This window comes from Acomys russatus, chromosome 15, assembly GCF_903995435.1.
Source record: "Acomys russatus chromosome 15, mAcoRus1.1, whole genome shotgun sequence".
In the NCBI taxonomy this organism is placed as follows: domain Eukaryota; kingdom Metazoa; phylum Chordata; class Mammalia; order Rodentia; family Muridae; genus Acomys; species Acomys russatus.
The window spans coordinates 23,480,312-23,492,413 of NC_067151.1; the positions used below are offsets into that span (position 1 = coordinate 23,480,312).

The 12,102-nt window shown below is 34.9% G+C and overlaps 1 protein-coding gene across 3 annotated transcripts in view; it reads left to right on the forward strand.

Annotated features, from left to right (window-relative positions):
• Pcdh10 (protocadherin 10) overlaps positions 1-12,102 on the forward strand; it is a 56,965-nt gene that overhangs the window by 13,711 nt on the left and 31,152 nt on the right. For 2 of the 3 annotated variants that reach the window (XM_051157108.1, XM_051157110.1), the window contains exon 4: positions 998-1,303. In XM_051157108.1, the coding sequence (XP_051013065.1) occupies positions 998-1,303 (306 nt within the window). Of the gene's footprint in view, positions 1-997; positions 1,304-7,870; positions 8,227-12,102 lie in introns of those variants that run through there. The other variant, XM_051157109.1, reaches the window with a different exon arrangement.

Genomic DNA, 12,102 nt, shown 5'->3' on the forward strand with positions numbered 1-12,102 from the left:
ATTAATTTACTTACTTATTCACTTTACATTGGGATCATGGACACCTCCCTCTCTCCCACCCTCCGTCCCTCTTCCTCTCTTCCTCCCTTCCCTCTCCCCTATTCCTCAGAAATGGGAGGCCCCCCAATACTCACCTATCCCAGCTCAATAAGTCATATCAGGACTGAGAGTGTCTTTTTCCTTTGTGGCCTGTCAAGTCAGTCCCATCAGGAGGAGGCGATCAAAAAGCTGGCAACAGAGTCCATGTCAGAGACAGCCTCGTTCCCAAGCCCTGCTCCCCTTACTAATGGAGTTCCATGAAGCCTGTGCTGCCCATCTGCTACATCTGTGTAGGGGTCCCAGGCCCAGCCCATGCATGGTACTTGGTTGGTGCTTCAGTCTTCACAAGCCACTCTGGGCCCTTGTTGGCTTTTTCAGTCTTCTTGAGGAACTCCTATCTCCTGCAGATCCTTCTATCCTTTCCCCGAGTTTTCCACAGTGTTCCATCCAATATTTGGCTGTGAGTCTCAGCATCTGTTTCTATCTGCTGCTGCTGGGTGAAGCCTCTCAGAGGACAGATATGCTAGGCGCCTGTCTGTGAACACAGCTGAATACTGTTAATAGCGTCAGGGGATTCATTTTCTATTCACTATTTCCTCAGCCTTTAAGAAGTTGATAGAGCAATGTTTTTTTTTTTTTTTTTTTTTTTTTTTTTTTTTTTTTTTCCCCATCAGTATTCAGAGTTAAGGAACTGTCTCTGAGATTTCTTTGCCACTGATTCTCATCTTTGTCACTCGCAGATCCATTATCCAGTTTTAAATCACAAGGGAAATATTATTAAGAGGCTTTTGGTTTCTATCAGATTAAGAAGAAATGTATTTGGTGAAATGTCTTCACTGATCACGACATTACCTGTAGGTTTTTCCCCAACTGTAAAACTGACCATGTTCACTACATGGTCACTACATGGTGTTTCTTGTCTTTTCCCTTTTCCTTTCAACCATTTTCATTCTTTCAGGTATGGATCTGTTCTCCAACTGTACCGAGGAATGTAAAGCGCTGGGCCACTCTGACAGATGCTGGATGCCTTCTTTTGTCCCTTCGGATGGACGCCAGGCTGCAGATTACCGCAGCAACCTTCATGTCCCTGGCATGGACTCTGTTCCAGATACCGAAGTCTTTGAACCTCCGGAAGCCCAGCCTGGCGCAGAACGGTCCTTCTCCACTTTCGGCAAAGAGAAGGCCCTGCATGGCACTCTGGAGAGGAAGGAGCTGGACGGATTGCTGTCTAATACACGAGCGCCTTACAAACCACCATATTTGAGTAAGTATCGTACAAAATCCTACATCAAATTATTTCCCTGTAGGAAGTGAAGTTCCACATTCTTACTGCTGAAGACAGTTTGAGTTCTTAGAATCTTTTATGAAAATTCGTTTTAGGGTAGGCAGTAATCTAGCATGGAAACCTGAAGTTAGCCTGAAGATGGGCTCTGTTGTTCGGGCTCTATTGACATAAAACACCTGGTTGGCTTTATACGGGAAATATCTTCAGATGTTCTTTATTTCCCTAGAGTGTGGCAGCCTTCCCCACTTGATTTCGGTGAGGTGCTAATCAAAGGTAGAGGATCCTGTGTCTTGAATTTATCAGTGGACTCCTTTTGGGAATGAGAGGGATTGTGGGGATCGAGGTTGGGGGGCTTCTGCATGCCAGGCAAGCACTGTACTCCTGAACTTTGTCTCTGGCCCTAGTCTCATGGTTTCTAATGACACTGCTTGGTATTTTTGTTGTAGTGATGTTACAAACATCAGACCAAATTTAGAAAGTAGTGTAGACCTCATGTTGAGTTTTCACTACAGATATCAGTGGTTTAACATTGGTCAGGACTCAAGTACATAATCCAAGCTAGAGGTACTATGTGGAAGAAGCATCAATGATCTTGTAGTATTGAGAGTACAGACAACATGGCCCTCAGTTAAACACTGACATTGTATTTTCTAAGTGGATTATCTTATACAGTCATTATGAACATGAAAAATGCTTGGAGGTTCTATGATAGGTTTCCTATGAGGATCTTGGTAATGAAATGATCCCATTTAATACCTGTGCCATGACATCATTTCCTTTTATTTAATGGATAAATACTATTTATAATTCAATCTTGGTTAAACCACATTAATAATAATTGATATAGATGAAACTCATGGCAGCCCAGTCAAAATCTTGAAAACTCTATTGCACTTTATATATTCTTTTATCTTCTGGTATCAAGAAAAAAATGTTCATTTTAACATAAGCTAGAAACAATGAATGAGAAATATTGAAGATGAATAATTTCTATTTGTGCTGGTAAAATGGGAAGGATTAAGAAAACACAAGCAAACTGAACACTGCATACACACACACACACATACACACACACACACATTTAAACCCTAAAACTAGGCAAAAACCACATAAATACATGAGGCCATGGCTTTTAATATCAGACAAAAAGAAAGAGCAATGTTCCACAAAGCCTCCCATCAGACTCCCAATGTTCACAGTAGTGAACATGTTGTGTTTTATGAAAGATTGGCTTCAGATTCTCAAGTTACATAGGAACACCACTTACTTCATGGGATAACTACTGTAGTATTTCAGACCCTGCTAATTATGCCTTTCATGATATTCAATAGTCTTCTTTTTATTTATGCTATACAAAGAGCATAAGTAATTATTGAGAGTATAAGATCCAAAGTTAAATATTCTCATGCTAGTTTATTCAAAGAGCAAAAACCAGATTGTATAAAGGAGGTTCCTAATGGAGTTCTTCTCAAGTGTAATTATAGATTTGAAACTTTATTTGTTCTTAAAAATAAAATTTGTCCAAAATATTAATAATGTTTCCACATTGTGAGGAAAAATCAAAGAACATATGATTCTAAGGAATCAAAGTTTATACTTTTGGGTGAAAAGTAATATTTCCTCTAAGGATATTTTGTCAGGTACTAACAGCACTGCCACAAATTAGTGCAAAATTTTTAATTTCATAAAAATCTATTATTCTCACTTAGAAGCCTTACTTCAGGGACCATTGATTTCTTTAGCATATATATTAACATAATCAAATAATAAATCTATTATTGTACCAGGTAAATGTATATTTGTTTGCTTATTTAGCATGTCTCTCGGATCAAATTAGTTATCGAATCACAGTCTATATTTTTCACTATCCATTTTAGCCTACTAACACTGTTCAAAATCCTTAGTGTTTTGATTGAAATGTAGTCCAAGTAGAGAATAAGCAAAAAAAAAAAAAAAAAAAAAAAAAAAAAAAAAAAAAAGCCAATTACATTTACAAGATACTTAATTCATTTTGAAATTTAAATCATGTATAAATTTCTCCATTTTAAAAATAATAGCATTTCAGTTACTTATGATGCATTAGACTCAGACAATTATCCCTAAAATTACATTTTGACCCTGACACAGTCAATTATACAGTTAGTTTATTAGTACCTCCTATACACCCGAGCTGTTCCTGACCACCCCCTGTCATACGGTGGGAGGTTTTAATACGGTGTCATTTATTGTCAGGAATGGAAATACTCTCATCTTTTAAATTAAAAACCACATCTCTCATGTGATTAAAAAAAGCTAAAAATTGACACTAGTTACTTGCTTTTAATCAGAATGTTTAGATAATTATTGAGGCTGTTGTTTTACTTTTGTTAACTATGCATTTAATTTTATAATGGTGTAATGTACATTTGATAAGCAGGAAAGTAGTTACATATTTAGTAATTTTTTTAATGTTTCAAAAAATGTCTAGTGAGGTAACCACTGTAATGTATATAATCATGACGAGAAAAGAGCAAGATGAGTAAAAGTATAAATTAGATCATTGTCTGCCAGTAACTTCTGAGTACACTATGACTGGTAGTTTTATAGTTTTTAAATCCTATATAAACTTTTGAAGGAAGACAAAGAAACATGGTACTTATATACAGTGAAAATGAAGTTCACTTTGAAGTGGCCATCTGAAAAAGTCACACATTCTTTCTTAACACATAGAAAAATATTGTCAAGTTCTGCATGATCTGTTTCCTCAAATGGAATAGGCACCAAGTTGATCACATCGACCAATGTTTCCTTAGTCACAAGCATTGCCTGACCTGTGTTTTACTACTTCCATAACAGAGCTACAGGCTCCATACCTGTAGCAAAACTGTATATTGTGAAAATACACATTTACCTAGATTTGCCTGAACCTTTTCACATTAGGTTAGCTTTACCTTGCATATCATTAGATAATAAAAATCTGAAAACAGAAAGTTAACCTTTAACTAAAATTAATAATTGCTTCCACCAATTTAAAAACCAATTTAAAATGAGATGAAACATTCTACAGAGATTAGAAATGACATTGAACTTTTATCATAAGGATTCTTAAGATATGTTTTTAATTATAGACATCTTATTTAAGGCAATTTCATCCTTGAAATGACACAATGCATTACTTGAAACAATCTGGCTTGTCTCAGAAAATGAGAAACAGAAATAATTTAACCACAGAGATGAGGAGATGGACTGGTGGGTAAAGTGATTGCCTTGCAAGCAGGACAGCCTGAGTACTGGTTCTCAGAGCCCAAATAAAAGCAGGCATGGACATAACCCTGACAAGGATGAGGCTGGGACAACTATGCCCCTGGGCTCACTGACCAGCCAATTTAGCTGAACTAGTGAGTTTCAGGGTCAAGGAGATAACCTGTACCAGAAAAGTTAATACGTAATAAAATAAAAGAAAGTAAAATGAGGAATAATCTTTAAAAAGGTATTTAAAGTGATTGAGGAAGATACAATGTCAGACTGCACTGCTCTGTATATGAACCTACACATGCACCCCACAAATTAAACCCTCAAGAGTGTGTTACTGTGTGCACATACACACACACACACTCACACACACACACAAGCACACAGAGTTAAAAAGGTAGCTTGAGGAATGCAATCGATAAATATGTTGCTTACATAATTAACAAAAACCCAAATAATTAGAACAATGCTAAGATATATTTGAAAGGACTCTTGCATATGTTTTAGAGCTATATTTTCCCTGAAGATTTTTGTCAGTGAATCAGTGTGATTCAACTTAGACAGCAGAAGCAAGGCATTAATAAATGAATAAGGATGCACAAGGAAATGCTTCTGATGATTTTATTGTTTTCTTTAAAATATGTTCTTTCCTTAATTTCTTTCCATAATTTGTGATATAGATATTTTTGACATATTCAACATATTGAATGAAGCAAGTAAACTTCACTGATGTAATTGTCTGAAAAACTCCTTAAACTCATAAAGATGCTTAGATATATCAGTTTAGATAGTAGGACCCTTCATTCAATACAATTCCTCATGTTGTGGTGAACCCCAAACATAAAATTTTTCTCTTTGCTAGTTTCTTATTGTTATGAATCATAATGAAAATATCTGTGTTTTCTGGTGATTTTAAGCAACCCTTGTGAAAGAGTCTGCTGACTCCAAAGGGCTGGTGACAAATAGGTTGATAACAATGTGTTTAGAAAGAACCACTTAGTGAAACCTATTGCAGTCCATAGGCCCCTCACTTTAGAAGCACCTAGACTAATGTTTTCACGGGGAAAAAAAAGTCACATATCCAACTCTGTTTTTATCAGTTTGTGAGTTCTTTTAAAAATTTTGGAGCTCACTCAGACCACAACAAAAAATAAAAATAAAATTTAAAGCATTGCATTTAGATTACGTTTACAGTTCACCTAGATCTCTTCTTAATAAAGTTGATTTTCATAAAAAGATCCTTTTGGCATCTCTTCCGGAGCACTTCAAGCCATGAGGTGATGGGAAGCGAGAAACGTGCTTTGTTTAGTAACGTCTTTCCCAATGTCTTCACTATCGCAGTGTGCCTTCTGTGAGTCTTCATAATTTGCTGAACCCAACAGTGTATTGAGAGCATATATAGAATTCAAAATAAGACGAATTTTCTTACTGGTATTATTGTATCCTCCTCCACCCTCAGGTGAGGTGTTACCTCTGGGCTGTCTTTGTTCCTCTAATGCCATAAGTATAGCAGTGCATCTGATGTTAAATCTATAAATTAACTATTCTATTAAAGGCTTTAAAAAGACATTTTTGTCATATAGTTACAACCCATCAGTAATTGAGTGAAAGCCTTTTATGATATTCTTTCCTGAAAAATACATTTTTGTATTTTCCATCAAACTCTGCTGCTTATTAGCCAAATGTTTCTGCGAGGGTTGTTATTGTTGATCTCTTGTTCTTGTTTCTTCACACCCAGATCCATGAGCCAAATTTACTTAAATTTTCAATTGATCCCTTTGTGACATATACCAGTTGTCAGCTCACCCTACTAGTGTCTTTTTTTTTTTCTACTAACTTCCCTGACTTAAACATTATGAAGACATCTGTAAACAAATAGCTATCTTGCTTTAACAGCAAACAGATTACTGGACACACTCAGGTGTAAATCTTATCTCTATCTCTCTGTGGCTACTGTTAAAATTTGACGTTCACTGACCTCTGTTATAGTCAGCATCTGTGGAACACATTAATCTATTCCATCATTAATGCACTTAGCTGAAGACAGCAGGTGCCTGGGGCCTCCCTATAACTCTAGGGACATGAGAAAACTGGTCACTACTCTGTTCTTTCGTTTCTTGCTTCCGGTGAATCTCAACTAAGAGGATTGAAAGTTATGAAAATCTTCTGAGCGGCAGCTGTGAAGCACAGTGTTTTATTTAATAAGTGCACATCTGTCACTGCTGGTAGTTTCTTACTCAGGCATCATGGTTCTCCATAGCCAACCTCATGTCATCAAATGTCTTTACATTTGCATGATGTCAAAGTAATATCTGTTGAAGAAAGCTCTAGCCCCTTTGCGAAAAATCTCTTATAGCTGCTTTAATCAACATACTTGCCTTCCTTATAACTCGGTATTATTTAAAATGTCATTAAATTATGGCTTTAAATTCAAGCAGTTTTATTTTGATAATATTATGAATGTTTTACCCAAACCATTTATTCTGAGAATGGTCTTACCAGCAATTACAAATGTTGCTAAAATTTGCTTCTTTTCTTTAATTTTTTCCCTTGGTGCAATTACTCTTTTGGCATATACATATCTGTTACCAAGCAATGAATGTCATTTATTAAACTACTTATGAACAGTAAAGAAGGGTTATGTTTTAAGCATGTGGATTTCATAGGATGCTATCATCCTTTACTCATTCACATATCTGGTCACAAACACAAGTTCTGCTCTTTGAGAACAAAATTAGTTTAATCCCTTATCTAGATTGTGTATGTAGGGATTTTAGAGGACATTAGAATTTGGACTTATTCTACTTAATTGCAGTACTTAAATTATGATGTATCTTTCCATACTCTCTGAGTTTTGATTTGTTCTCATAACATATTACACCCTGAGGATATGTAACAATGATTCATAACTCTTGACTCTTAGGGTTTTAATTATTCCAATTTCTTACCTTGTCTGTGAGGCTTCCCTCCAGCATCTTGTTTATGAGTACTTAATATGTTGTCCTCCATCTTTCATTTTTCTACAAAGCAAGTGATAAGACACATTCTTCTAGATTTAGTCTATTTCTTTACTTAACTTCGGTATGAGAGCTACTTATTCAAGCCATTTATAATCATGCTTTTGAGCATATGTACATGGTTAGATAAAATGTTGTCATTTAAGAATATACAGAGAAGGGAACAGATAAAGTTAGCCACTCTTTTACATAATATTTCACTTGCTGTGAGATTCTGTGTAACCAAGGGAAATTTATTTCCTACACACTTTCAATTTTAACATATTAACATTTTTGTATACCTCATTTTATATTACAGATCATTTCTACCCTCTTTCTTGTTTTGCACATTGGAAATAAACCCATTTAAGCCTTTGTCTGTCATAAGAGTCTAACAAAAGAAGATTATCAATTAAAACATAAATAGAATTATTCAATGAAAAGAAACGCCTACATATGGAATTATTTTTCCTGCTTCATCATACTGAGGATTTCTGAATCAACATATGAATACCTTAAGCTATAAATATCTTGTAGATAATCCTGGAATATGCAAATTGATTTTCCTATAAATATCATTAAACAATATTCAATACGCAGTGTCCTAGACTCTTCTTGCCTGAGTGTGTCTTTTAAACTCCCTTTTTGTGGAGTTAAAGCAAATTTGATAATGTAGCTTAAAACTGGTGTAAGATTGTTATATTGATTGTTTAAGATTAAATCATTTCATAAAACTGGGCATGACCTATAATCTACTAAATATCCTGAGGCAGGACATTCAGCAACAATCTAGGCTTTATAGAGAGTGTTCAGCCCCAGCCTGGGTGACTTGGAAAGACACTGTCTTGAAACAGAAATTAAAAGAGGGTGCAGTATAAAACTCAGTGGCCAAATAGTTACCTAAAATTTGCAAAACTATATGACAGGTGCAGTCTCCAGTGTAACAAAATAGTCGTATGGAAAAATAAATGCATAAATATTAATTAATTAAAAACTAAAGACAGCATGATATGAATCATGCTAGTGCTACATACAGAATAAAAAGCACTTGAAGTTTGAGGCACCCTACCACTCCCTGGTCACTGCAAAAGACAATCTAGGTCAATTCAGGTGGAGAGAACGTAGACAATTGAAAGCATTAACTCTCTGAATGTTATGGATGGAAAAAAACTGAGCAAGAAGAATTATAGCTAAATGTGGAGTTTTAGCTCTTATTCTAGAATTGACCCATTACAAAACATACCTATGTACATTACGTGTTACATAGTGGTGCATTTACCTTACGCTTTATTTCAGTAATACATTTTCAAACTCTGTGAAGAGATATTAATGGCAGGGATTTTGATGTTTTTTTGTGTCAAAAATGGAGTGCCATTCAAAATTAATAACTGTAACTTTAAGTCATTGACTTCGCAAATGATCATACATGTATGTCTTTGTTCAATCTTTACAATTAAGTTATATGGACAAATCCACATTTACACACTCACAGGGAAACACTGGACACACACATTGTACATTTACACACTCACAGGGAAACACTGGACACACACATTGTACATTCACACAGAAGAACTGTACTTTATTAAATTTCATTATAAATTACTTCCCTCAGTTGTCAAAGGTAGAGCTGACTGGACTCATGCTTGACAGAGGAATGCATTTGATCATCTCCTCTCATCTGCATCCACTAAGAAACAGAGGTGATGCGATCAGTTTTAGCCTGTCCATTTGTAATTTAAGTTGTCTTAAAAAAAAAAAAAACAGCAGTTCACAATGCTCAAGAATAACAACAGCAAATTAACTATGACAATGTAGGCAAACTGCATTACTATTTTCAGTGTTAATGTGTTGCAACAAGAATGTTAGTTTATCAGTGATAGAAAAAAATGTAGTTGGTGTAGCATTTTTCCCTTTTAATGCTGATATTTGCCCAATTAGTATATTAGATTGTCATCATACCTTTTGTGTTGTGTACTTAAATGTTACATGTTTTTTACATGCCAGAAAGTTTACTTTAGTGTACCAATGACTATTTTAAGTTTCACGTATATGTCAATGGCTGTATTTGGGATGAAAATAAGATACTATTCTATTCTACAACACCACATTTATGAGACAAAGTATTCCTTCATAGCTTAGTCTGGTGTCTAACTCACAGTTCTCCCATCTAAGTCACCTCATGTTCAAATGATAGGCATGTGTCATCAGGCCTTGATGCTAAAATAGAGTCTACAAAAATTGTGTTTGCTTGTTTTTTTACAAAGCTCCTTGAAGTATAGCTCAAGTAGGCCTTTAACTTAGAGACTCAAGTAAACTGTTTCTTGTACCACAACTCATTTTTATAGTTTTGTTACCGTTTTCAAATAAGTTTTGTAGTTTGGAGTGGGGAAAAAAATCTATGTACAGAAGTAATGTATAGTAAAGGAAATCAATTACAGATGTGTTTTCTATTTTAAACTTTAAATATTGGTGGATGAAGAAATAGAGGAACCTGATTCTTTTTCTCATCTCTAAACAGATTGAACGGGGTTGCTTTGTAAAGTACACACACAGGTCATAAGGTCACAAGTCAAATGTGACATTAGTAGGTTAAGTAGATATAACAAAGACATCTTGATGGTATAGGCTTGATAGACTTTTTATGCTGTCATTCAAAGGAAGGGTTGTGGGAGACAGTCCATAAATGTGAGAGTTAATGTGATAGTCTGTCAGCTGCTGTGCATCTTAAGCCTAGAAAATTTGGCTTAGAAATGTGGCCTGAAATGAATACGGAAGTCACAGTACACCTTTGAGATTTATTGCTTGTAAATTTATACATGTTATAACTTATACATGAAATAGTTATGTTCAAGATGAATGTAAGTATTTATCTATTTGTTATGATTTTTTTCAGTCTTTCCAGTAAAAATAGTGGTCATAAAATGTGATATTACAAAACAGCAATTGGCTCCTATTAAGGTATATTTTACATGTGTTTAATCATACGAAAGGGTAGAAGATAAGTCTGTCCGAATTTACCTCTTCCAAAATCCAATATAACATTTTACATTAAAAAAACTAAAGTAATTTCAGAGATCTTATATAATTTACATTTAATCATGAAATTATTAAAGAGATAGTTTTTTTTTCAAACAAAAACAAGACTAATAAATAAATGTGGACTGAAAATTAGATAGTACCTATTTTTATAACAGCAGATTTGTAAGGTTATTTTGTTTTTTGTTTTTGTTTTTGTTTGTTTTGGTTTTGGTTTTTTGATTGTTTGTTTTTGAGACAGGGTTTCTCTGTGTAGCCTTGATTGCCCTTGCCTTGTTTTGTGGACCAAGTTGGTCTGAAACTCACAGTGATCCACCTGCCTCTGCCTCCTTGAGTGCTGGGATTAAAGGCCTGTGCAACCACCCCTGGCTTATTAATGTTTTTAAATACACTATCCTATAAAATATTATTTATTGTTATTATTGATTTTGTAGTTATTCACCAAATTCCTATCAGTTCCATAAACATTATTTATTTATTTATTTTTAATTTTTTTTATTAATTTATTCCTGTTACATCTCAATGGTTATCCCATCCCATATGTCCTCCCATTCTTCCCTCCCTCCTCTTTTCCCCTTATTCCCCTCCCCTATGACTGTTCCTGAGGGGGATTACCTCCCCCTGTATATGCTCATAGGGTATCAAGTCTCTTCTTGGTAACCTGCTGTCCTTTCTCTGAGTGCCACCAGGTCTCCCCCTCCAGGGGGTATGGTCAAATGTGAGGCACCAGAGTACGTGAGAAAGTCATATCCCACTCTCCACTCGTAATTTGCTTAATTTTTGTTTAAATTTTTCTCAAGATGAGGATCTATATATAAAATCAGTGCCCCAAATATCTCTTTGTATTATGTCCAGGTTACAAGATATTGGAAGTATCCCAAGGTTTGCCCAATTCACTACAACTCTACACTTTGAAAGCTTTCACTCTCTACTGATGATTATTCTGCTTGTATTCTAAATCTTCTGCTATTGGAACAAATGAAATAAATGGACTATGAAATTATACTAAAATTTCTTAGCAAGTCATTGTTCTGATAACATAGGAAAACTCACCAGTAAACCTTATTATCTACTGAAGTACATAGAAAAGATGATGTAGTAAGGAGGTTGGTTTTTGTTTTTTTTTTTGTTTTTTTTGTTTTTTTTTGGTTTTTCGAGATAGGGTTTCTCTGTGTAGCCCTGGCTGTCCTGGATTCACTTTGTAGACCAGGCTGGCCTCGAGCTCACAGTGATCCACCTCCTCTGCCTCCCGAGTGCTGGGATTAAAACCTTAGGAGGTTTTTAAAAATATATATATAATATATTGCAGCTCTCTATAGGTTTAGTCTATCAAAAATTTAATCTTTGTATCTCCCTATTGACAAAACAGAATATACTGTTGATTTAGTATACGTTATAGAAACACAGAATTGAAAATGTCACCTTAAATGCAGACTATAATAAAAGAGAAATAAAATGAACTTTACATGTCTTTGAGACCCTATTAGAGAATTTTCACAAATTTTATTAATG